Raw genomic sequence first — 27124 nt, 5'->3', positions numbered from 1 at the left:
AAAAAATCCAGGCTGGGAAGAGTCAGGGAAGCTGCACTTTATGCCCATCAACCTTTGAAGGCTTCATGGAGGAGAAATGGTTTTTCCCCAATCACGGTATTGGGTGCGTTTGGTAGCCAGACTAGGATGCCCTCTAGTGGGGAAGCATTGCAGTGCAGGCAGTCCAGGAGCATCTTCTCTAAGGCACCTCAGGTCCCGGAGTGGGACTCATGCATCTCTGTCGGATGGTCTGAACCACAGAGCTCGGAGCTGTGAAATGGATTGCACATCAGGCTGATATGATGCAGCTGGATGAGAGCCTGGAGCTAGATAGGAAAGGGCTAGTTATAAGTGTTTCTGGGCCTTTTTTTTTTTTTTTCTCTGTTTGGCTCCTATTTCTCCTCTGGCAAGCCTCCTGAGCTGTTGGGGTTGGGGAACTCCAGAGGACATTGAGTCCCACCACACCCTCCAGGCAGCTAGCTGCCTCTCTGTCTCATGACCAGCCTGAGCAACCCTGGAAGGGACCCCTAAGTGGAACCTGAAGCTGAGTCCCTTGTCACTGCAGCCCCCTGGGTGTCCTCACCACTTTGGGAACCAAAGCATCAGTCCTGTCCCCTAGCAGCCTGACAGCATTTGTGGGTACAGCTGCCTCTCATGTCCCCATCAACTTTCCCTCACCACAACACAGACACCAAACCTCTTCTTCTTCAGGACTCCTCAGTTGCCCTCGACCCCCATGGGCTGCTGTCTTGACCACCACTATTCCTCCAGAAGCAGCGAGGGGGCTGAGACTGGGCACTCTTTCTCCTGTGTGGTTTGAGCAGCAGAGGGCAAGGATGGCTGCCACTTTGGGCTCAGAGCATCCGTGGGTACTGCCTGAGAATTCGGGAGCTCCTTGAGGCAGAACGTGAGCTGACCCTGCTGATTACTGCCCAGACCACAGATTCATAAGTAAAATAAACGTTGGCTTTTAAAACTGCTGTGTGTTAGACCCGCTGACTTTGTGTACAAGCTTATGGTTGCTGGGGGTGGGGAGGATGGAGGAAGGGATAGGTAGGGAGTTTGGGATGGACATGTACACACTGCTATATTTAAAATGGAAAACCAGCAGGGACCTACTGTATAGCACGTGAACTTTGCTCAGCGTTAAGTGGCAGCCTAGATGGGAGGGGAGTTTTGGGGAGAATGGATATAGGTATTAATATAAGTAAGGCTGAATCCCTTTGCTGTTCAACTGAAACTATCACAACATTGCTTGTTAACTGGCTATACCTCAATACAAAATTGAAAGTTTTTTAAAAAGCTGCCATGTTTTGGGGTGATTTACTACACTGGCTGGATTCCGTAATTTGCAACCATTCTTTTCAGAATTTAAGACATTTTAAATTCATTTTAAGATTTCAGTTTTAAGCTCTGCTCAAGCCTATTCTCTCACCCCACTTTTAAACCACCTCCCCAGGGCCCAGCAGGTCTGCTTACAGCTATAAAGGTTTGGCTGGGTGGGCCAGGTCTCTCATAACACACCTCCACCACCTTCTTTGAGGAGATTTTCAATGTGTTGCATCAAGGGGAAGCATTGTTGAGCAGGCCTCTGCCTAGGTGACAGCTGGTGGGGGTGCGGGCTCCATGGTTGCCTACAGCTGAGTAGCGGTCCCACAAGCTCGTTGAAGGTTGATTCCTGTGAGGTCCCCCAGTACTGGTGCTGCCTGAAAACATTTGGCCACATTTTGCCTTCCATGCTGCTGGGCACTGGCAAGACTGTGGTCCTTCCACCTCAGCTTTCTCCCAGAACATCTCTGGGGCCTATGACCATGAGGAGTAACAGGCAGGTTCAATATGCGGCTCTCTTAGACCTTGGGGACTAACATCCTTTGGTGCTGAGCTTTGGGACTTGGCTGCTATTCTGGGGTCTCTGGAAAAATCTCCTGAATCTCCATTCCTCATGCAAAACCGTAATGGATAACTCAGGTTTTTGTACATCTGAATCATAGTTTTTTAGCAGCTATTTCACCCCAGAAATCAGAACAGCCTCTTTCTCCCTCTGGCATCCGATACAGGAGACTCAAAGCTGTTGCCCCAGGTCCGCTCCTGTTTTCCCCAGTGATATGATGTTCTTCTGATAACCCTGCACCTCAGAAATCCTGCTTCTGCCTTCCACCTGCCTAGGGCACAAGCGGGCCTTGCCCTTCTTGTCCTGGCTCCAGGCTCTTATTCTGTGCCCATCTGCCTGTCATTGCCCCATCTCAGCACATCTCACTTAGCTTGAAAGCCTCTTAGAAATAGGGATCTAATCCGCAGGCAGGAACTTTCTGCTGATCTGGGATTGTGAGGGGAGGAGGTGTTACACTTAGTAAAACTCTAAATGCTTGAGGGTTGACCCAAAGCTTCTGCATGTATGGAAGGATTTCTAAGTCTGTTACATTAAAGTCTGTCTAAGGTGATGTGAGGTTGACCCAGCCCAAGGCCAAGATGGAACTGGAAATGCCAGCCCCCTCCAGGCTGTGAGGTCAGGCCACCTCATTTCACATCGGGCAGCAGGAGTGACTAGTGACTGTATTCCTTGGTGATTAATCCAGCATCCAACACCTACATGTCTCAGCCAGGCGAGAACTACAACACTGATCAGAGCCTGGGTCTCTGAATTCCTGTGTGGATGGCTATCCTACTGACCGGTTTATACCCTCAATTGTGCTAAGTGATCAAGGAATCAACTCTTACTGTATTTGAGCCACTTGGTGATGTATGGGGTGGGGTGAAGGATACAATGAGACTGATGTCCCCTGGGTGTAGGCCATAGGGGTGCATTTTTTGGTAAGGATATTAAAAACCAATAGTAAAATTGAGTAAAAATCAGTTTGTTCTTATTATCACCAAGCGCGAGCAATTCTAAACAATGTCAGTGACAAAATACTCTTCCCCACCAGAGTACACTGCTGCCACTCACCGCCCCCCATCCCCCACTGTGGGGACACATCGCTGGCATGATTACACACATTTCCCCTCAGCCCCGGAAGCTAACCTTCTTTACAATACAAGAATACAGGAATGCACCCAGTAATCCTGCAAGTTCTGCCTTCCCTGCCCTTAGGTCCTTCTGGGGCAAGAAGGCTCATCTCTGTGCCCTTTGGCTGCAAGACTAACAAGATTAGGTCAGAATTTGTAATTGGGCCAAAGGTATCATATATCAGGGAGCAAGCCAGGCTCCACAAGAAACTCCACCCAGGGGATGCTGCATGTGAGATGCTGAGGAATTAGCCTAATCTTCTCTACCTTTGAGAGTAAACACATGAGGCCCCCTGAGAGAAGGCAGCAGGGACCACTTCTGAGATGCCATCACGCCTGGGTCACCACTGGTCCTGAACAGTGGGACGCCTTCTGCCCCAAGTCACTGCACACCCCGGAGCGACTCGGTGCCACTGCTGACGTGCAGCCTGTCCCCCTCTAACGTCCTCCTAGGAAGCCACCGCTGCCCAGACCACCAGGACACGCATTTTCCTTAAATCCTGAACAAGCACAACAGATACAGATAGATGGAATGTTAACAAAAGGAGATAATTGTGAGTTCACCAATTGTTGGGATGGAATTCAGGACTTAAAGGGCAGTTGACTTTATATGGAAGAAACAGCTTTAATGTAAAGGGAGGAAGTCACACTGTGCATAAAGCATTAAAAAACTCCTTGGAGTTAAGGAAGGATGTATTTCAGTGAAAAGGAAAGAGGAGAAGAAGCAAAGCTGGATGGAACCAGCCATTTCCCCAGATGGTGGAGATGATGCTTTAAAAACACAGATGGTAAGACTTGAATATTGTTGAGTGAAGAATTTCATGTGTTGGACACCAGCCAGGTGCATGAACACAGTCGCTAAGATCAGAGCGTCTGTGAATTTGGGGTCCTTCCTCAACAGTTCTGTCTCCAGAGGGTAGAGGAAACCATAACGCTTAGTTTTCTTGGTCTGGGAAGCCCTGGTTTGTGTGTGAACAAAGCTAGCAGGAAGAGATCTTGTCCCTTGCCAGTCCATGATAGCAATGGAAGGACTTTTTTTTTTTTTTTTTTAAACACACTCATCATTTAACAAGGCTCTAGAAAAGTATATTGTAAAATTAAACTTCAAGAAATTATTGGTATGAATACATACTCAGAGCCCTAAGAAGGAATAGAAAATGAAATTCTGACAATATTGTCACAAATAATGTTAATGAAAAGAGACAGAACTAGGCATTCAAAGAAATCAGTGTCGCTAAAGAGAGAGGTATTTTAACTCAGATTTTTTCATGTTTGTGTTATTTATTTTGTGCATGAGATCAGCTGTTTCTCAAAGAAACACTTTTTATTTTGTATTTAGGTACAGCCGATTAACAAAAAATACTGTGATCATTTCAGGTGAAACTTAGAATTTAAAAGATTAACTTCACAAGGGTTTAAGGGCAGGTCACATGGCTTCAGTTCCAAAGACAACAAAGCAGGTTTGCTCTTGTTTCTCCCAAGCAACGCTTGGGACCAGAAGCAGCTCACGTTCACACAGGTAAGGGATGGGACACAGCGAGAAACAGGCCTGTTGGCTGGAGAAGAGAGTTCAGCATCTGTCTATCTATCTGTCTATCATCTACCTATCTCTAAGTATTCATTATCTACCTAGTTATCTATCATCTATCCAGTGTACTTAGCATGGGCCCTGTGGAATGATGAACTCTAATGGATTCCCACAAAAACTGAGATCCCGTGGCTTCCCTAGGAAATGTTGACGGCCATCCAGTCTGACGCTGGCATGCTCTGTTGGGAACACGGGGGACCAGATAGGGTGGGTGACTTGTGCCAGGCTATAGCGTCAGCAGAGCCAGGCTGAGTGTCTGGGGCACTGATCTTGGCATTTTTCTCACTGCTTCACTGCTTTTCTTTGTTGTGGAGACAGGTTTGCGTGCACATGAGCTCAGTCACCTCAGTCGTGTCCGACTCTTTGCGAAGCAATAGGCTGTAGCCCGCCTGGTTCCTCTGTCCTTGGGATTCTCCAGGCAAGAATATAGGAGTGGGATGCCATGCCCTCCTCCACGGGCTCTTCCTGACCGAGGAATCAAATCCACACTTCCTACACTGTGGGGGCATTCTTCACTGCTTAGCCACAGGGAAAGACCAGGGACAGGTTTACCCCACCAGAAAACATGGAGACATCCTTGACTCTTCCCTTTCTCTCACATCCTGAATCCAATCTGTCAAGAAATGTGGTTGGCTCTTTCTTCAGTTTCCACCCAAAGCTGGCCACTTGCACACCCTCCTGGGCTTCCTCCCTGGCACGAGGCTCTGCTGTCTCCCGGGGTTCCCACTCACCCTTCCCCATGCTTCCTCCCTTGCCTCCCCCTGCAGTCTGTTTTCCAGGCTGCTGACATGTCATGGAGGTCATCTAACACTTCAGCTCATGCCATCAAGCCCCCCGGCCCCACACTGCCCTCAGTGGGAGCCTACCGGCTCCATGATTGGAGTGGAACCCTCCGCTCCCTGTGTCTACTAGACTTGCCCACACTCAGAACTTGCTCCTGCCCCTCAAACCACACTGGCCTCCTTGTTCCTGGAGGGAACCAGCCAGGCCTGTTTGCGCCTTGAGCAGCTGCCCTGGCTCTTCCTCTGCCCTCGTGGCTCATCCCCTTACCTCCTCAAAACCCTGGCTCAAAGTCACCTTCTCAGTGCAGCCCACTCAGACCACCCTGCGACGAACAGCTCTATCTTTCTCCCTACTCTCCTGATTCCTCTTGTCTTGTTCTGTTTATTCTTTCCATAAGACTTATCATCATCTAGGGTAGTTATTCAGTCGTGTCCGACTCTGCAACCCTATGAACTGTGCCCCACCAGGCTCCTCTGTTCATGGAATTCTTCAGGTAAGAATACTGAAGTGGGTTGCTATTCCCTTCTCTGGGGGATCTTTCCGACCCAAGGATTCAGCCTGGGTCTCCCACATTATAGGCAGATTCTTTACCAGCTGAGCCACCAAGTTTATTGTCAATCTCTTTCCACGGAATGGAAACTTTAAAAAAAATACACGTTGTTGTGTGCTTTATTCATGGGTGTAACCCAAGTTCAAAGAATGGTGACTGGCACTGGTGCTCAATAAATTCTTGTTGAATGTGAGAAACATACAGAGACCAGCATGAGACCCTTCCAGAGCATCCGTGTTGTATTGCAGTTTCTATTTTGTTTCCCTTAATCAGCGAGTCCACGTGGAGGAGCAGCCTGGCCTTCAGGCCCAGGCAAGTCTCCTCCCACCAGTCAGGGTTGGTGTGGGAACTGTGCCAGCAAGGGGGGATGGGGAGGCAGTCTTGTGACCACAAGAGCAAAAGACTGGAGTCGGTTGTTTCTGTAGGAATTCAGTTTGCAGGGTCTCCTTATCCCATCACTGACTGGGTTCACCTAGGGACTCTGCACCTTTGCTCCTGGGGCATGAACTGCTCCCTCTGGATAGATCCCTGTGCTCCCCACAAAGAGTAGGACTCTGCTTCCTGCTGTGGGCGGCAGGGCGTGTGTGTGTGTGTGTGTGTGTGTGTGTGTGTGTGAGAGAGAGAGAGAGAGAGAGAGATAGAGAGAGAGAGAGAGAGAGAGGGAGGGAGAGAGGGAGAGAAAGAGAGCACAGAGGACTCCCCGCTTATTCTCCTTGTCCTGTTTCTCTTATGCCCCTTCCCCAAGCCTACTTCCTGCAGAGGGCGTTCTGGAAGGTTAGCCCTTGTTCTTGGCTTTGTGCATAGAGATTCTTGTAATGAGCGTTTTACTCAAGACCCTGGCGAGCTGAGGGCTTTGGCATCATAGCAGTCAGGGCCGCCGTTGGCACTTGATCCAAGAGGCAGGCACTTCCCCACTGGGTCCATTTCCCCACTGTTCTTCTGGGAGGTGGCATCTTATGAGGTGGGGGCGGGAGGCCAGGGCTGAGGGCCTTGTCGAGGGGCCTCAAGTACTGGGCAATTTCTCTGGGCGTCTGGCTTGCCCAGTGCCTCTGCCTGGCACCCCTGCCTCTGTTCTCTCTGCCAAATCTTATTGTCTTCCAGGACCTGCTTTGGCTCTCACCTCCTTTGTGATCCCCCCACCCCACCCCAGCCTACCATAAGTAAATGGTCCTCCTCAGAACGCCAGGAGCACCCCCTTTGCCTGATCGGTCATCTTTCCCTCTCTTGCCATTGGTCTTTCCTGCCTCTGTCTGGTCTTCCCATGGGAACGAGGTTCCTCAAGGCAAACTCTGTCTACTCTCCTTATTTCCCACAGCATCTAGACCAGGGTCCTGCTCAGGTGGGACATCAGCACTCACCCCCAAGAATGAAGGCACTTTCTCCAGGCTGTCTCCCAGGTGAGGCACACAGTGGAGGGTCAGCCAGGGTCTGTGGACTGGATGGAGGAGCTCTCCACACATTGGTCCTTCCCTCTTCTGTCTGGGCTATTCAAGCAATGCTTCCTGAGGAGCTAGTATGTGCTGGTTGCCATGAGGGCTATAAAAGTGGGTAAGGCATGTTTCTGAATCGAGAGGCCACTGCTAGCTTCAGTAACTCTACTATAAGACGGATGTGCACTGGATGACCTGCATGACCCCACAGTTGTCTTCCTTGTGCCAATGGAAGGGATTAGTGGCTGGCCAGCCAGCAGCATGTAAGAAGAGAGGCCAGCACCTTCATCCATGCCGGGCTTCCCTGGTGGCTTAGCTGGTAAAGAATCCACCTGCAATGCAGGAGACCTGAGTTCGATCTCGCTAGGTTGGGAAGGTCTGGAGAAGGGAATGGCTACCCACTCCAGTATTCTGGCCTGGAGGATTCCATGGACTATATAGTCCATGGGGTCACAAAGATTCGGACATGACTGAGAGACTTTCACTTTCATCCATGCCAGGGAAAAGCTCGAAGATGACCTCTCACCCACGCTCACCCGGAAGGATGCTCCAGGCATTGCATGCTCTGCTGGGAAGGACAGGCCCAGGGACCTTAGTGGGACATGGGACCCTTTGAGTCTCAAGAATGCAGTGGTACAAGCCTCTACTCGCCCCATGTGGGATCATGATGTCAGGTCTGATCCCAGGGCTGCAGGGGAATTAGGGGCTTCATGGATGTGTCTAGGCCTGTGGGGCTGAAAAGGCAGGGGCAGGTTTACTGTGATGCAGGGTCTCCTTGATACATCTATTAAGGGAGGCAAGTTTCAGCTTTCCTCTCAGCCTGCCTAGCGGGAGATTCCCACGCTCATAAATGATGTTAATGACTTTCTCCTGACTATTACATTGTCTGGAGGCCTGCTGTCCGCCTGATAAAAGGCAGGAGAGCTAGCGGGTCCTGGCATCCTTTGATTCTCCCCACCTCCCCGTCCTGGCTCTGGCCTGGCGAGCAGAGGCATGGCGAGCCATTCCTACCGCAACAGCTCTAGCTCCAGGGTCAGGGACTTCAGCTCCTGCTCAGCCGTTGTGCCCAAGCCTGGGGTGCATGGCTTTGCCAATGGCCTGGCCTTCCACGGGGGCAGCCCCAGGGGCCCCGGCTACCGGCGTCTCGGGGGCTTTGGCAGCTGGAGCCTGTGTGCAGTGGGGTCCCCGCGGATCGCAGTGAGTTATGCGTGGCCCCTCCGAGGAGGGGGCAGCTTTGGCTACCGGGTAGGGGGCCTCTGCGGGCCTACCCCACCCTGTATCACCACCGTGTCGGTCAACGAGAGCCTCCTCACACCCCTCAACCTGGAGATCGACCCCAAGGCGCAGTGCGTGAAGCAAGAGGAGAAGGAGCAGATCAAGTGTCTCAACAACAGGTTCGCTGCCTTCATCGACAAGGTGGGTGTCTGGGTTGTGGGCTGCTGCTTAGGAAGGGAAAGGTACTTGGAACCTGGTGACAGACTAGGTTCAAATACCTGGGGACTGCCCTGTTCCGAATTAGCACATGGCCCTGAGAACATGACTGAATCAGGGTCTCAGTTTTCAAATGTTGCCATGAGACTCCAGTGTAATCATGGATATGAAACCACCAGTCAGAAAAGGAAGGTTTATTGCTGCTGCTCACCTTGCCCAGCAGGAGCTGACTGTGTGTCTGCGGTCCCATATTCTGGATCTCAGCCATCAAGGGGGTTGGGTGGGGTGGGCCTCTCTACTGAGGCTGGTGTCTCACCCTCTCCTAGAGGAGATGCTGCCATCTCCCTCGTGGACAGGGGAGCTATGACAGAGAGAGAGGCCAGAAGCTCCTGTCCTGCTCGTGTCTGGTGGGCACCTTGTGGGAAGGCTGGGAATTTCTAGGACTGCAGGCCCCTACTCAAAACATACATGGATTAAAGACAGTGAGGTGAGGAACAGGAGATCGATGGGAGCTGGCTTGGGGGATGCAGCACGGTGCTGTTCTGATGTTGCAGTCTCCAAGCCGGCCCTCTGGCTGGGTATATAGCTCTGGTTTCCCGTGTTCCAGTAAAGCTCTCTCTGTGAGTCTGATGGCTCTGGGAAGGACAGCCACCCATGTCCATTGGGGGAAAGCCTCCCTTTCCAGGGTGATTCTTGTGCACATCTGCACCTTGGACTTTGTAGTAAGGTGCATTCCAAGGGGATGGGGGCGGGAGGGGTGGAAACTTTGTTCTTAGACAAATGCTCTCATCAGGAATAGGCATGCCAGTAAGCAAAAGTGCGGGACACCCCCTTTTTTTTAAACTTTATTTTGCTTTACAGTACTGTATTGGTTTTGCCATACCTTGACATGAATCAGCCACAGGTGTACATGAGTTCCCAATCTTGAACCCCCCTCCCACCTCCCTGGACACCCATTCTTAACATGCTGTTGGCTGTCCAAACCATTCTTCCCTCACATCGGCAAAATGAAGGTGACATTGGATCATGCAGGTCACTCCTTGCTCAAGGCCACCCACCAGGGGTTGGGCGAGGTTGAAATCCAGCTCATACCCAGCATCATCCAAGTTTCAGTCTTGTTAAAGTGAGGGAAAGCCAGATTCTTGACCCAAATCACTCTCTTATTAGATGCTGGCGATGAATCGAATATTTATAAAACAGTGTGAAGGCCAAATAAAACATGCCTCTGGGCCAGATCGCACCTGGGGGCTGCCAGTGTGCCATTGCTGATGTGTTATCACTGCCTCAGTTTAAAATGAGGCTCAGAGGACTTCCCTGGTGATCCAGTGGTTAAGAACCCGCCTGCCAGTCCTGGGGACAGAGGTTCGATCCCTGGTCCAGGAAAATTTCACATGCCTCGGCACAACTAAGCCCGTGTGCCATAACTACTGAGCTCAGACTGTGGAGCCCACGCTTTGCAACAAGAGAAGCCACCACAAGGAGAAACCCACACACCGCAGTTAGAAAGGAGCCTCTGCTCACCAGAGCTAGAGAAAGTCCTCGAGCAGCAGCAAAGACTGAAGGCAGCCATAAATAAATAAATAAAAATAAAAAAAATAAATTGAGGCTCAGAAAAAATGAGGCACAATGACATGGTGAGTGGCAGAGTTAGGCAATGAGAAATCTTCAAATTCCTGGTCCAGTCCCTCTGGACCCCTTGCCTTGGGGTCAGAGTAAAGGAGAGTCATGGTGGGTGCAATTTTGAATCACTGCCATAAAACTGCCCACAAACTTAGCAGCTTAAAAGAACACAAACCTATTACCTAATGAGGCCAAAATCAAGGGGTCAGCAGGGTTGTACTTCCTCTGGAGGTCCTGGGAAAACTTACTTTCAGGCCATGCAGATGTTGTACAGAATTGAGGTCTGTGACTGGAGGACTGGAGTCCCTGTTCCTTGCTGGCTGACTGCCAGAGGTTGGTCTCAGTGTCTAGGGGCCGCCATATTCCTTGACTCAAGGCCTGATCTCGATCTTCAAAGATGATAGTGGTCCAGAGCTTCTCATGGTTCAAATCTCTTCTCTGCTTCCTTCTTTTGAGGGTATCTTTTACTCTTCTGCCTTCTAGTTTAAAAGGCCTGTGTGGCTATCTTGGGGCCACCTGGATAATTCAGGCTAATCTCTTGATCTTCAGTTTCATAACCTTAACTCCACCTGCAAGGTCCTCTTGCATGTAATGTGACCTATTTACAGGTTCTGAGGATTGAGACATAAACATCTTTGAGGGGCCATTTTTGTCTTGCCACATGAGGTCTGGGATATTTTTGCAGGATTAGAAGTTATTTCATTCTGTGCAGAATAAATGTCACAAATAAATTGTGTATTCTTTCTGGAAGGAGGGATGGAGTGAAGGGAAGTTTTGGGGGGAAACAATTGTGTCTTGCATTTTCTGACTTGGCCAGATCATTTGGCCTCTGGGGGAAGGTCATGGGCTGCTGCGGGTCAGGGATCATCCCCAAGGGCAGAGGGAGCTCTAGGGGACGTCATCTCCCGGGGCTCCTCCTGAGTCTCTTTCTACCACTCTGGATGGCAGGTGCGCTTCCTGGAGCAGCAGAACAAGCTGCTGGAGACCAAGCTACAGTTCTACCAGAATCGCCAGTGTTGTGAGAGCAACCTGGAGCCCCTGTTCAATGGCTACATTGAGACACTGAGGCGGGAGGCCGAGTGCGTGGAGGCTGACAGTGGGAGGCTGGCCTCAGAGCTCAACCACGTGGAGGAAGTTCTGGAGGGCTACAAGAAGAGGTGAGTGTGGCCAGGCTGGGAGTGGTTATAGGTGTGCAGTGGGTCTTGACTGAGTTCATACAACCTTCCCGGAGATGGAGGTAGCTGAAGATTAGGGTCATCCCAGCCTACTTACCAAGACGGTTCTGCTTTATTAGTCTGCTCTGTCTTGTCTCAGCTCTCAACACTTGCAGCCCCATTCTGGGAAAGGGGGAAAGCTTTGCAGGGAAGAAGAGCTCCCAGCCTGGGAGAGGTGGGCACACATCCAGAGCACAGACTGACCCAGAGGTGGAGAAAGTGACAGTGAAAGGGTTAGTCACTCAGTCGTGTCCAATTCTGTGTGACCCCTGGGCTGTAGCCCGCCAGGATTCTCTGTCCATGGAATTCTTCAAGCAAGAATCCTGGACTGCGTAGCCATTCCTTTCTCCAGGCCTTTTGCTCTGCAGACAGATTCCTTACCATCTGAGCCACCAGGGAAGCCCAAGAGAGATGGAGAGTGAGGAACAAAGGAAGCAGGAGGATGGAGAACAGACACTTGGGAGCAGTCAGCGCCAGGGTGGAGGAAAGGAGAGGTCTCTGGGGAGTTACCTTGACAATGACTTGGCAGATACCATCGAAGTATCTGATGAACTTGGATCATTCTTCTATTTACTCAGCAGATAAGTTATCAGGCTCTTGTTCTGCCAGGCTCCACAATTCAAAGGTCCCTGTACATCTTTTGTTTTAATTCGATTTATTTAGTCTGGCCATTACCTTGTTTAAACTTACTGGGTCACTGTTAACTTGCTCTTCTTTACTTGGTTGATATGGACAGAGTGATGGGTGATTTTGACATAATCAGCGCTGGTGATTTCACTGGGAAGTAGTTGAAATTCTGGTCTTGGAAGATCAGGCTCTACCATCCAGATGGATCCAGCAATGGGGTTTTAAACTTTGCCTGGGGTGATGCAAAGGCAGACACAATTGTGTTTGCAGGTGTCAGGGTCTGTCTCCCTTCTGGGGGTGTGAGGGCTGGTAATTATAGGGCTCAGAGTTTATAGCAGTCCCAATTACCCTGTCATTAAAAAGTTGTGAAAACCATGTTCTGGGAACTCTGGTGCTCCTTGTCAGGTTGGGGCAGGACTGCTCCAGTGATAAACCTCACAGGCAAGAGAGAGAGACTAGATCAAGCTGGCAGAGGAAGGCTGTGGAAAAGCTCCCAGCAATCTGGGCACCACAGGTGGCTTCTCTGAGTTCAAGGTCTTGGATGTTGGGGGAGGGGGGAGAGAATGGCTTCCTGGGTGGCTACATTTTTTACAGTTTTAGAGTTGAAAGCCCCCTGGAGCATCTTTCATTCATTTGAAATGAACAAACAATTACTGAGTACCTGATCACACACCGGGCAATTTAACCCAAGATGCAGAGAGATTCAGTGACTTGCCTGAGGTTTTGCAGCGACTTCAGCCCAACCTTGGACCAGAAATCAGGTATCTGGACTCTATATCCGGTGTCCTTTGGTGGGTTCTTTGTGGCTGAGAAACAGAAGTATAGAGAGGCCAAGACGCTTCTCCTAAGACACACAGAAAGTCCAGGGCAGGACCAGGGAGTTTTGATAACCTAGGACACGGCTGGCTAGCCCGAGGCCCTTACCCCTTGGGTGGGGCCTCTCCAACTGTGCTGTCTCTCCTCAGGTATGAAGAAGAGGTGGCTCTCAAGACTACGGCCGAGAATGAGTTTGTGGTGCTGAAGAAGGTGAGTGACTCGTTGCGCGTGGAGAGGAATTAAATATTGGGTGCTGCATGCTCGGAGACTGGGCATCTTGCTAATTTCGAGTCAGTCCAGTTGTGGTGGTCAGACCAGGTTCCTCGGCAAACGGAGGCTTATCGGTGGGTCAGGCTGCCAAAGCCATGTTGGTGCCGTGCAGGAACCCAGCCTGTGCTGATGGAAGCTTCTTAAAAAGAGACTTCATCATGCTGCTGTTTGGCTTTTTGTAAACTTCCTGAAAGCTGAAATGGTCGCTTTCAAATCAGTTTCACTCTCCTCTGGCCTTTGCTTCCCAGATTGGGAGGTATTAGTTCTCAGCTTGCTAGTGACTATGGGAGCTGTGGATCTTATTCAGTGCAAGTGGAGACGGTGGAAAAACCAGGGGAGAAAACTATTAATGATTTCTCTTTGATTTCAAATTGGTGAGTTGCAGTGTATGCTAATGCTCTTCATAAATACTGTGCTTACCATATACACCTCATTTGTTAGCAATCAGGGAATGGAGAGAGGGCTGGTAGAAAATCTGCCAGGACCGGTATGGCCTTGGTTTTCAGATGGAGAGCCAGCTGCTTCGGTGTTGAGTGGTGCCTGGACCACCCCTGGCTCTGTGCTCACCACACGGCCATGCTCTATGGACCGGTTTGGCTTGGCGGCTGCAGCCTGGCATGTTGGGTTGCCATCTTATTAGGCTACCTGCTTCTGCGGGATCCATAGTTCCGGAGGAAGTGGAAAGAAGGCTCTAGGAGTCTGATTCCTCCCTACTTCTATCCCAGGGAGTCCCACTGATGTTTATGTGATGGGCAAGGGGTGGGCTGGGAGATGGCGTCAGGGCCTCCGCAGAGGCTGAAGGCTCCCCCGGCCCACTCTCCTGTCCCACCCTCCTGTGTGTCTCCACCAGGACACTGACTGTGCCTATCTGCGCAAGGCTGACCTGGAGGCCAGCGTGGAGGCCCTGCGGGAGGAGCTGAGCTTCCTGCAGTCCCTGTACGATGAGGTGAGCCTCTTCCCATCTCCAGAAGGGCAAGGGAAGCAGAGGGTGGAGGAGGGTTTTCTAGGTTTTCTGTCGCGGTTCCTCGGTTCTAGCAAAAGTTACGCATTCCTTATTCTTCTAGGGCCTCAACATCCTTTCCTTTTATGACAAGAGATTTTTCTCTTTCTCAGATCTTTCAAAACAGAAATGAGTAATGCCCTTCCTTTTTGGAGTGAACAGATATACACTACTATATCTAAAATAGATAACCAACAAAGACCTACCATAGAGTGCAGGGAACTAAACTCAACATTTTGTAATAACCTATAAGAAAAAAAAATCTGAAAAAAGATATGTGTGTATGTATAACTGAATCAGTTTGCTATACATATGAAGTGATCATAACATTATAGATGAACTATACTGCAATTAAAAAAGATAAGAAGCAAAAAATAATTTGAAAGACTGTGATTCATTGCCTATCTACACAGCATAACATGGAGATTTGACACTGTAAATTTAGGTATATGAATATAATAATCATATTTTATTAATTCAAATAGTGTGAAAGCCCAGTGAGAAAATTCAGGACTCTGAACCTATCTGTTATCTGGTGGATTAGGTTTGTTCAGTCACAGCTGATCTGGGTAGTTGAGGACCCAAGTGGAGTGACCCAATTTGACTCTATCCACAGAAATCTACCTCTTTGATCCAGGCATTAATGAAATTCCACCTTACTCACTGCCTTGATATTATGATACAAATTCTAGCCTTTTATTCTTAAAGCAGCACTTAAAAATTTCCTGACTTGTCAGAAGTTTTCTAATTAATTTTCTGAAATTTCAGAGTTGGGGTTTGTGTTTTGAATTACCTGCGGAGAGGAGAATTGGAGAGGGCTTTGGAGATGAGGGCACTGGTTGTTGTCTCCTACAGGAAATCTATCTTCTTCAGTCGCAAATCTCTGACACCTCGGTGGTGGTCAAGATGGACAACAGCCGGGAGCTCAACATGGACTCCGTTGTGGCTGAGATCAAGGCTCAGTATGATGGCATCGCCAGCCGCAGCCGGGCAGAGGTTGAGTCCTGGTACCAAACCAAGGTGAGCTGGAGGGCAGACTGCCCCACCGGGCAGAGAGGACCACTGGAGCTGCACCTTCCCTGGAAAATGCATCCATGCACTCAGAGGGGCTATGGTGGAGGTCCATGCAGAGCAGGGCAGGAGGTGGGACAATCCAAGAAAAAATGTGGGTTGACTCTGCATGACAACATCTCAGTACCTGCAGCCACCTTGCAGTCATTGGTCCTTTCCTCCTGTCTTCCAACCTGCAGTGCGAGGAGATAAAGGTCATGGTAACACAGCAGGGTGAGAACCTCCGCAGAACCAAGGAGGAGATCAATGAGCTGAACCGCGTGATCCAGAGGCTGACAGCCGAGGTGGAGAATGCCAAGCAGCAGGTCGGTGGGCTGCTGCTGGGGTCTGCTCTCTGCTTTCCTCCCACTGCTGCTAACTTTGGAGGGGCATAAGCATATATATAGGCTTTCCAGGTGGCGCTAGTGGTAAAGAACTCACCTGCCAAAGCAGGAGACATAAGGGATATGGGCTCGATCCCTGGGTTGTTAAGATCCCCTGGAGGAGGGCATGGAAACCCACTCCAGTATCCTTGCCTGGAGAATCCCATGGACAGAGGAACCTGGCAGGCCATACGGTCGCAAAAGAGTTGAACTGAAGCAATTTAGCTCACATGCACAAGCATATATATTTCATTTCCATTATGATTTATTAAAGAATATTGAGTTTCCTGCACTATATGGTAGGACCTTGGTGTTTATCTATTTTATATATAGTTATTTATATCTGCTAATCCTAAACTCCTAATTTATCCCCTTCCCCATCCTCTTCCTTTTTTGGTGACCATAGTTTGTTCTCTATGTCTGTGACTCCTTTGTAGATAAGTTCACTTGTGCCGTATCTTTGATTCCACATGTAAGGGGTATCATATGGTATTTGTTTTTGTCTGACTGACTTCACTCAGTACATAGCCTCTAAGTCCATTCATGTTGCTACAGGTATTATTTTACTCTTTTTTAAGGCTGAGTACTATTCCCCCCCACCCCTCTCTGTGCGCCACATCTTTATCCACTCATCCGTCGATGGACACTGAGATTGCTTCCACGTCTCGGCAATTGTAAATAGTGCTGCATTGAACACTGGGGTGCATGTATCTTTTCAGATTAGGGTTTTCTCCAGATATATACCCAGGACTGGGATTGCTGGATCATATGGTAAGTCTATGTTTAGTTTTTTAAAGGAATCTGCATACTATTTTGGGCTTCCCTGTTGGCTCAGCTGGTAAAGAATCTGCCTGCAATGCAGGGGACCTGGGTTTGATCTCTGGGTTGGGAAGATCCCCTGGAGAAGGGGATGGCTACCCACTCCAGTATTCTGGCCAGGAGAATTCCATGGACTGTTTAGTCCATGGGTTGCAAAGATTTGGACACAACTGAGCAACTTTCACTTTGCATACTGTGTTCCATAATGGCTGCACCAACTTACATTCCCACCAACAGTGCAGGAGTGTTCCCTTTTGAAGAGGCTTGTGTTTCAACAACCTGCATCTGAATGACCAAGAGTGCACAAGACATTCAAAGAGAGGATGCTTGGTCTCCCTCCTCTGAATTCTGTTCTCAATGCCCTCTGTATCCCTTCACAGTTCCTCTCCTCTAAACACACCTCAGACAACACAGTCCAGTGCTGTGCTTGTCTCCTGCTTTCTCTCTCTCCCCGCTTCTCTTGTTGGACTTGGGGTGCACAGGCCTGAACTGGTGACACACCACTCTGTTCAAACGGAGCACTACCACCCTCTGTGCATTCCTCTCATTTAAAACTGTCCATCCTTCATCTTCAGTTCCATTCCCCTTCATCCAGCACTCACTCTCATGCATTTAATATAGTTCTTTATAGTCTCTCTTTCATCGATATATTTCGTATGTATATTAGATTCATTTAAACCTCTTAGTGTTTTAAGTTTACAAAATGTTATTATACCATAAAGCTCATTCAAATTCTGCCCCTTGCCAGTTGGAAGTCTTTGAAATCCATGCTGCTGCTGCTGCTGCTAAGTCGTTTCAGTCGTGTCTGACTCTACATTGTCTGTTTCACTATTTCTGTCCTATTTATAAACCATGGTTTCCTATCCATTCCCTTATGATGGATGCTTGCTTAGTTTGCCTCCAAGACTTGGCTGTTACAATCAGTTGTATCATGAACATTTAATACATATCTCTACGGGTTTGCATGTGTAACCACATGAGGGATGTTTTGAAAAGCAAGAAATGGAATTGTTGAGTTGTAAGATATTCACTAATTTACTTTCCATAAATGCCCTCGGAGCTCTGGGCCAGCATGGGCAAGCGAAGACTTCTGTTTCAGCGTTTGCTGTTACCAGACTTTGGAACTCTTGTGGCTCTAATAATGTGTAAATGGCATCTAACTGTTACTATAATTTTCATTTCTGTCGTTAACTAGAATGACTGTCTCTTCATTCACTTACTACTCGTTTGCATTTTCCTTTCTGAGAGCTGCCTGTTCAGATCATCTGCCCATTTTCTTATTGTGATTCTTTTTTTTCTCCGTGATTTCCAGTATTTCCTTGCCCATTCTGTGTAGGCGTTAACCCTTTATATTTATACACCTTGCAGTTAATCTTCTCTCAACCTGTCACTTGTCTCTTTTGCTCTGATTTCCTTCACTGAATAGAAATCTTTAAACTGGATGTAGCCAAATCCATCACTTTTGCTTTAACAGTTAAGACTTACAAAGGTCTGAGGTCATAGAGATCTGCTGTTCCAATTTTGTCTTCTACTGATGTTATACTTTTACCTCTCAGATTTAGGTCTTTAATCCATCTGGCCTTTATTTTTGGTATATACAAGGAGTAGGTTTTAAATCAAATTTCTCTACATATAGTAAGAACATGTTATGTAATCCATTTCTTTACTCACTGATTTGTGATATCACCTCTATCATAATACTGAGTTTCCACATATATCTGGTTTAAATTCTGTCCTTTCCCCTCTCTTTAGCTGTTCTCAGCCACTGTGTAAGAGGTATCGGAAGTAATTTGTTACTATTAGTAGCCAAATAATGGAATATGAGAATGATTTACTTTCCAGAAGTGAAGTTAGAGAAAGTTAGAAGTTTTCCTCACTTGCATTCTGATATGCTTTTAAAAAAACTTATTTTAATGTGGTTAGAATAAAAACTTATAGGTTTCCTGAAGGCTCAGATGGTAAAGAATCACCTGAAATGCGGGAGACCCTATCTTGACTCCTGGGTGGGGAAAATCCCCTGGAGAAGGGAATGGCCAGCCGCTCCAGTATTCCTGCCTGGAGAGTTCCATGGACAGAGGAGCCTGGTGAGGTACAGTCCATGCGGTCGCAAGAATTGGACATGGCTGAGTGACTAACAACAAGAACAGTTAACATGAGATATATCCTCTTCACAACATTTTAAAGTGTACAATACATTATTGTTGATTCTAGGTACAATGTTTTATAATGGATCTCTAGAGCTTATTTGTCCTGCTTTATGCCCTGCTGCTGCTAAGTCACTTCAGTCGTGTCCGACTCTGTGCGACCCCATAGACAGCAGCCCACCAGGCTTCCCCATCCCTGGGATTCTCCAGGCAAGAACACTGGAGTGGGTTGCCATTTCCTTCTCCAATGCGTGAAAGTGAAAAGTGAAAGGGAAGTCGTTCAGTCGTGTCCGACCCTCAGTGACCCCATGGACTGCAACCTTCCAGGCTCCTCCGTCCATGGGATTTTCCAGGCAAGAGTACTGGAGTGGGGTGTGATTGCCTTCTATGCCCACTGATTTGTAACTCCCTGTTTCCTCCTCCTCCTAGCCCCTGGCAACCATCACTCCACTCTTTCTTTTCTTTTCTTTTTTTTAATATGTATTTATTTGACTGCTTCAGGCCTTAGTTGCCACATGTGGAATCTCCGTTGCCTCATTCAGGGTCTTTACTTGCGCTGCATGGGCTCTCTAGTGTGTTTTGCAGGCTTAGTTGCTCGAGACAGCTGGGATCTTAATTCCCTGACGAGGGATTGAACTTGCTCCCCTTGCATTATAAGGCGGATTCTTAACCCCTAGACCACCAGGGAAATCCCCACTCCACTCTAATTCTATGATTTTGACTATTTTAGATACGTCATATAAGCTGAATTGTGCAGTGTTTGTCTTTCTGTGTCTGGCTTATTCAGTTCAGTTCAGTCACTCAGTTGCATCCGACTCTTTGTGACCCCATGAACTGCAGCACACCAGGCCTCCCTGTCCATCACCAACTCCCAGAGTCCACCCAAACTCATGTCCATTGAGTCAGTGATGCCATCCAGCCATCTCATCCTCTATCGTCCCCTTCTCCTCCGGCCCTCAATCTTTCCCAGCATCAGGGTCTTTGCAAATGAGTCAGTTCTTCGCATCAGGTGGCCAAAGTATTGGAGTTTCAGCCTCAACATCAGTCCTTCCAATGAACACTCAGGACTGATCTCCTTTAGGATGGACTGGTTGGATCTCCTTGCAGTCCAAGGGACTCTCAAGAGTCTTCGCCAACACCACAGTTCAAAAGCATCAATTCTTCGGGGCTCATTACACTTAGCATAATGTCCTCAGGGTTCATCCACATTGTCACACATTGGAGAATTTCCTTCTTTTAAAAGGCTCAAAAATATCCCATTGTATGTATATACCGCGATTTCTTTATCCATTCACCTGTTGATGGACATTACACTGTTTTCATTCTTGGCTATTGTGAATAATACAAACATGGGAGAGCTAATATCTCTTTGAGATCCTGCTTTAGATTCTTCGGGATAGAATACCCAGAAGCGCAATTGCTGGATCATATGATAATCCTAGTTTTTAAAGTTTTTGAGAAACCTTTAAACTGTTTTCCAGAGCAGCTACACTATTTTGCATTCCCACCTAAAGTGTACCAGAGGTTCGATTTCTCCGCATCCTCATTAACACTTGTCTTGCTTTTCTGATAATAGCCAAACTGACAGGTGTGAGGTGTTTCTCACTATGGAGTGGTTTGCATTTCCTTGATGATGGGTGATGTTGAATGTCTTTTTCATGTATCTATTAGTTATTTATTAGTCTTGTCTGGAGAGCTGTCTCTTAATGTCCTTAGCCCATTTAAAAACTTGGGCTAATTTTGTTTTCTGCTGTTGAGTTGTAGAAGTTCCTTATACCTTCTTAAGCTGGACAAAAGGAAGGTGCTAGAGTTAGTGGACAGAAGCACTGGAACGGGAGCTTCTAACTTGCTGATCTCAGGGAACCAAAGAATGAGGTTCCCACACAGCAGCCTCTGAAAATCTGGGCTGCTGCTTCAGTTGTGTCCAACTCTGTGCAACCCCAAAGACGGCAGCCCACCAGGCTCCGCCATCCCTGGGATTCTCCAGGCAAGAACACTGGAGTAGGTTGCCATTTCCTTCTCCAATGCATGAAAGTGAAAAGTGAAAGAGAAGTCGCTCAGTCGTGTCCCACTCATAGTGACCCCATGAACTGCAGCCCACCAGGCTCCTCCATCCACGGGATTTTCCAGGCAAGAGTACCGGAGTGGGTTGCCATTGCATTCTCCGGAAAATCTGGGCTTGGCCCTCACTAATCGGGTAGCTCAGAGCAAGTCACAGCCTCTCCGACTGAGGTTCAATGTCTTCATCTGAATAATGGAAATAACCACACCTATTCTGACAAGCTCAGGAGTAACTTCAAGGTCAAATTAGATACCATCTGTGAAAGTGACTTGTGAACTAACAGCTGTATAAAAATGTGAGATAATTATCTAATATTAGCATTAGTCTGATTCTAGTGCTAACATTTCCTTCCCTCAACAGCTCACCATGGACTTGAGTCTTAAAAGTTAGTTTTAAAAAATGAAGGGAGAAAGCTCCAAATGGCTGTGATTTCCCTGCCTAGTTAATTTGAAAATTGACCATTTTGAATGGAGGTAAACTAGGAATGACCAAGGCCACGGGAGACCTTGGTCCCCACAGAGACGCAGAGTCCCCACAGCCTGCGCTCTTCTTAGCCGCTTTTCTCCTTTCCTCCCCCAGCGCTGCAAACTGGAGGCCGCCCTGGCCGAGGCGGAGCAGCAGGGCGAGGCGGCCCAGAACGACGCCAAGTGCAAGCTGGCGGGGCTGGAGGAGGCCCTGCAGAAGGCCAAGCAGGACATGGCCTGCCTGCTCAAGGAGTACCAGGAGGTGATGAACTCCAAGCTGGGCCTGGACGTGGAGATCGCCACTTATCGCAAACTGCTGGAGGGCGAGGAGAGCCGGTGAGGACGGGCCCAAGGCCATTTCATATCCCCACGTCGGGCTGGAAGAGTGTCTCACTGACTCACCTCCAGGCAGAGAGCGTTCAAACTGGCCAAGTCTCTAGAGACCTAGAGAGGCCAGCCATTGCCCTATTCCCAGATAGGGAAACTGAAGCTCAGAGAGGAGAATGGCTTGTCCAAGACCACAGTTTGTTGTTGAGTCGCTCAGTCGTGTCTGACTCTTTGCGACCCCATGGACTGCAGTACACCAGGCTTCCCTGCCTTTTACCATCTCCCGGAGTTTGCTCAAACTCATGTCCATTGAGTCGGTGACGTCATCCAACCGTCTCATCCTCCATCATCCCCTCTCCTCTGCCTTCAATCTTTCCCAGCATCAGGGTTTTCTCTAATGACTCGGCTCTTTGCATCAAGTGACCAAAGTATCGGAGCTTCAGCTTCAGCATCAGATTGTAGCTAGTTAATGGCTAAGCCAGCCTCCTGGCTAGCACTCCAGTGATCTCCCTCCCTTCCTGTGCTGTCCCTCCAGTGCACCTACAGCTCGTTCCCGGGCAACTACTTTACCCTGTTGGCTGAAAGCATGTTTTTGCAGTCATATCTCTGCTGCTGCTGCTGCTGCTAAGTCGCTTCAGTCGTGTCCAACTCTGTGCGACCCCATAGATGGCAGCCCACCAGGCTCCTCCGTCCCTGGGATTCTCCAGGCAAGAATACTGGAGTGGGTTGCCATTCCCTTCTCCAAGTCATATATCAGTGGGTTGTGAAAGCTGGAATCATTCAGAAGCTTTGTTAAAGGCCATTCCATTCAATTTGGGATTCACAGAATGCAAGAAATTCTCTTGGCCCAGAGAGTCTGGTGTTTAGAACAGCGAATAGACAGAAGCAGCACTGTGTCCTTGCCCAGCAGAGAAGACAAGCGCAGGCATGGATCCACCCATCCTCTAGGTGACCGGGCTTAGTGTCCCAGGAAGACTGTCACAGGCTTCTCAGGGGAGGAGGCAGAGGAGCCGAGGGGGGCGGGAAAAGGATAGGTCACCTCAGGCGGTGCTGACAGTTTGAGCCAAGAATTGGGGCCAGGGGATGTCAGCATGGGAGGGAGCAATGCAGGTTTACTTCTCGGGTGGTACAAGGGTCTCTAGCCTTGAGATGGCCACCATTGCCTCTGAGCTGGGTCCCATTGTGGGGAGCAGGCCAGACTGGGGAATAGAATGTAGAGATTATGATAGGCTGTGAGCCAGTTCACCCGGGTTTGGATCCCAGAACTACACGCACTAGCTTCAAAGTAATGTCCTAACCTGTAAAACAGATAATCATAAAATCCACTGCTTCAGGCTATTGCAAAGATTCAACAGGTAATGGAATGTAGTAAGTTTGTGCAGGAAGAACTAATTTCAGAATTAGAATAACTCTATGGTGGGGTGGCCCGACAGGGCTGCACCCATGGAGAGACTCCATATTAACACTGTTAGTGTTAGAAATCTGACAAGAGTGGCACCCAAGGCATCTGGCCATGCCTGACCAAAGCTGGTAAATTTCCTGTCCATTTCTCAGGCCTTTGGGTGAAGCCAACTGTGCTATCACCTCCTGCAGTCCCTAACCCACTTGCTAGCACTCAACATGCAATGTGAAACTTACTTTCATTATGGTAACCATCAACCATTATTAGTGTGTTGATAACTCAGTCATAATAAATGATGCACTGTTCCCAACACGTGAGCTTTTAAAAGGTTGTTTAGTGTATTTGCATATGGTGGCCATTGCCCTTTTGATAGACTTTCTTTCCTTACATATGGGGCTGCCTTGATAGCTTAGATGGTAAAGAATCCGCCTGCAACGTGAGAGGCCCGGGTTCAATCCCTGGGTTGGAAAGATCCTCTGGAGAAGGGAATGGCAACCCATTCCAGTATTCTTGCTTGGAGAATTCCCAGGACAGAAGGGCCTGATGAGGTACAGTTTATGGGGTTGCAAAGAGTCAGACATGACTGACCGACTAGCGCTTTCACTTTCCTCTCACATATAACATATGTAATTAGGTTATATGCTCATTCATTGCAGAAAGCACAGAAAATAAGAAAATAAAAGCAGGCCTAATTACTCAACTTGGAGATAGCTGCTGATGGGCATTGGCTAGAATCTTCTGGAAGGGCACAATTTTGAGACTGTAGCAAAGCCAGGTTCATGTAGCAGGAAGGTGAGCTGGAAGCATATATCCCCTGAGAAGACGAGGAGTCAGGCAGAATGAATCAGAGTAGAACATTCCTGGAGAAAAAGTTTTGAAGTTGGGAGTTTAAAAAAGTGAGGGAGACACAGAACAGAAAGTACAGGTGTTTATGAAGCATGCAAGGTCCTGGTATAATGACTCATCATAACGAGTTGTTTATAGTGTTCAGCAAAGGGTGCCGAAAACCCTTACATCAGGTTTACTGTGTGCCAGGCTCTGTCTGCAGACACTTTACACACAGAACTTATAGCAGTCTTGTTAGAGCTGAGGAAACAGGCTTGGAAAGGGGAGGTGACTTGCCCAAGGTCATCCAGCTAGTAACTGGTTCAGCCGTTTGTAGGGTCCAGGCTCTTAACTACATACCCTCCAGCCTCTCTCTGAGTTTGTCAAGTCAGGTGCGTGTCTGGGGTAGCTTTTAAGAGTGTGAGATGAAAATGGGTCCATCCGGATGCTAGGCAAGCTTTTTCCCACCCATAGGTGTCCAGTTAGGCAGTAGCTGCCCCCATCACCTATTTTTTGGCTTTGCTGGAATTTTAGCAGAGGGACAAGAAGGGTCACCCACCCCTACTTTCCAGTATCCCAAGTTTCCATAGCCTAGAAGCAAACAGGGAATAAAGTGGCCTTTTGGATCCTGCAAAGTAACCTCCCCCTGTCCTTTCGGGATCCCAGGGAACAGTGCTAGCATGGATGCCTCTGCAGAAGGCCCCACCCCTCATCTCTCCTCCCTGCCTTCAGGATGGAGTGCAGGCATGCCACAAGAGCAGAGCAACCAGGTTCTAACTGCCTCCTCTCCTCTCCCCTGCAGGTTGTGTGAAGGTGTGGGCTCCATCAACATCTGTGAGTTTGAGGGTATGGGTGGGCATGCTTCTTTGGGTATCTATGGTCTTCATGGATTGCTTTGTAGGTTGCTTGTGATGGGGGACTGAGCCTCTGTCCATTGTACGCTGAGTGAGAGGGAGATAGGAGCTGAGAGACATGGATAGCCCCAGACAGCTGACCACCACCCAAATATGGACCCGTCTGGAGCATCCACAAAGCTGAAGCTTATGCCTGTGGCAGATTCGGACCTGCTAATTGGTTCTTTAAAAATCACCCAAGTCTTTCAGCCACACAGAATACTCCTCAGGTGGTACAATGTTTTATGGGAAAACAAACCAACCAACCATGGGCTTACTGAAAACATCTCTTAAATCTGCATCTTTAACAATTCGACGTGTATGCCACCTCTAGCCTAGATGTCATCCGTTCCCCTCACCTTTCCAGCAGCATTATTTCTAGATGACTCTGTGCTCAATCAGTTTTTGCCTAAAGATTTCAACATTGCAATGTAGTCAAGTAGAGTTCGGTGTCCAGCTTACTAACCATACTCCTTCAGGAAGATGGCAATGGGTTTAGATTTTCCTGTAGTTTAAAAGGATTCATGTCACTAGTCCCTCAGTGTTTAAAGAGAGTTAATCATTGGTTCTAGAAAAATTCTGGGTCATGCCGTGTCTGAGATGGAGAGAATTCTGAGTTGGTATCTCCTTACAGGTGTGAGCCGTTCCCAGGGTGGCGTGATCTGCGGGGACCTCGGTCCCGCCGTCCCTCGTGGCCTGGGTGGCCTGGCCATCAGCAGCAGTGCTCTTTGCCCCCCCTCGGTAGGGGGATTCTGTTCCAGTGCGAGATCTGTGAGGTTTGCGTAGTGGGGGTTAGGACTCTGGACAGATGGTGTCTGAGGGGCCCGGGTAGAAAGTGGGGCACAGGGAGAGCTTTTCTGTCTCAGGCCCAAATGTCAGTTTAGTGATTGTCCCTTCCTGGGGAGCCAGAACTAACTCTCCAGATTCCTTCTCACTGGAGTTACGGTTTACTCTCTGAGTGTCAACCCTGGCTTTGGCATTCTTGCCACCTCCGTTGATTCTCCCCCCTCCCGGTGGTCCAAGAAAAGATGTAAAGACTTTTTGATATAAACTGTGTAGTCATTTTCTTCCCTAATTTCAGGTTAGTAGACATTTACTAAGAACTGGCCATGTGCCAGGCCCTCTGGGCAGGGGCCCAGGTAGCAGGTGGCAGGGCATAGATGTACCCTTGTGCTTTCTTTGCCCTTGGACAACGGACTGTTCATGGCCCATCAGCACTGAGGGGGCAGCAGAGGGAGTGGGGCTGGGGCTCTGGGAGTCCCCTCACTTGATCCTAGAGATTGTGTGTTCCCAGAGCATCCCTCAACCATGTAGCGGTCAGGATGGAAAGACTGAGGCTAATCCCCCCAGGTTTTTATTATTGGTGGTTTGTAATTTTATTGTATTGGGGTGATTCCTGTAAGGCTTCTTCTCTCTTTTGGCGGGCATGATTCAATGTCATGGTAAACGTTTTCTCCTGTAACCAAGTCAATGCCTGAACCCTTCCTTGTTTCCCCGATTGTTTCAGTGGTTCTCCAAGTGTGGACCACGGGCCACCATCTCATCACGGTCCCTGAGGAGCGGGGGATGAGGGGATTGTTAAATATGCAGATGTTGGGCTCCATCCAGAACCACTGAATCAAAAGTTCTGGAGGTGAGTCCAGGAATCTGAATTTAAGCAAGCTCCCAGGTGATTCCCATAAGAATTAAAGATCAAGAGTCACTGGCTTGTGTGGGTGGCTCAGATCATTCTGGCCGTGGAGATGACTTTCCCTCTGATTTTCACAGGATCAGATTCAACTCTTTGCCTTTCTCCTCTGACTTTGTCAAAAGATCAGAGCCCGTCTGGGTCACCCACGGTGGGGGTGAGGGTGGGGGCAAAGGTAGAAAAGAGGAGGAGAGGGGAACCTGTGTTGATGAGCACTGGTTAGATGGAACATCATATATGTATTTCATTCATTGCTTACAGCAACAGTATTATACTGATACAGAAATTAAGGCCGTGAGATGTTGAGTAAATTCTCATACAGCTAGTCCAGGATCCAGACTGAGGGCTGTGTATGTTAGTCACTCAGTTGTGCCCGACTCTTCGAGAGCCCATGGTCTATCCATGGAATTCTCTAAGCAAGAAAACCAGAGTGGGTTGCCATTCCCTTCTCCAGGAGATCTTCCAAACCCAGGGTTCCAACTGGGGTCTCTGGCATTAAAGGCAGATTCTTTACCATCTGGGCCACAAGAGAAGCCCCAGTAGGGAATGTCAATGCTCATATACTTTCTGCTCCCTTGCCTCGGTTTTTCCTGAAGAATAAAATCATGGCCCATGCCGTTCTAACTGATCCTACCTTACTGACAGTCCAGAGGAAAAAGAAGGAAGGTGACATAAACGAGCCTCCTGGAAGTGTTTGTAGGAACATCTCCTCACAGCTTCTGTTCTCTAAGAATCTGGGACAGACCTTAGTATGGGG

General features: G+C 48.5%; 1 protein-coding gene across 1 annotated transcript; it reads left to right on the top strand.

Moving 5' to 3' along the window:
- LOC102184693 (keratin, type II cuticular Hb5) lies at nucleotides 8263–26146 on the top strand. Its single transcript, XM_005679940.3, has 9 exons — nucleotides 8263–8749; nucleotides 11333–11541; nucleotides 13191–13251; nucleotides 14162–14257; nucleotides 15167–15331; nucleotides 15562–15687; nucleotides 21349–21569; nucleotides 24590–24621; nucleotides 25315–26146. Exons 1-9 carry the CDS (start codon nucleotides 8327–8329, stop codon nucleotides 25464–25466), a joined length of 1485 nt encoding a protein of 494 aa, XP_005679997.1. The 5' UTR covers nucleotides 8263–8326; the 3' UTR covers nucleotides 25467–26146.

This window comes from Capra hircus, chromosome 5 (assembly GCF_001704415.2).
Source record: "Capra hircus breed San Clemente chromosome 5, ASM170441v1, whole genome shotgun sequence".
Lineage (NCBI taxonomy): Eukaryota > Metazoa > Chordata > Mammalia > Artiodactyla > Bovidae > Capra > Capra hircus.
The sequence above is the reverse complement of the archived record's forward strand: the minus strand, read 5'-3'. Positions and strand labels throughout refer to the sequence as shown.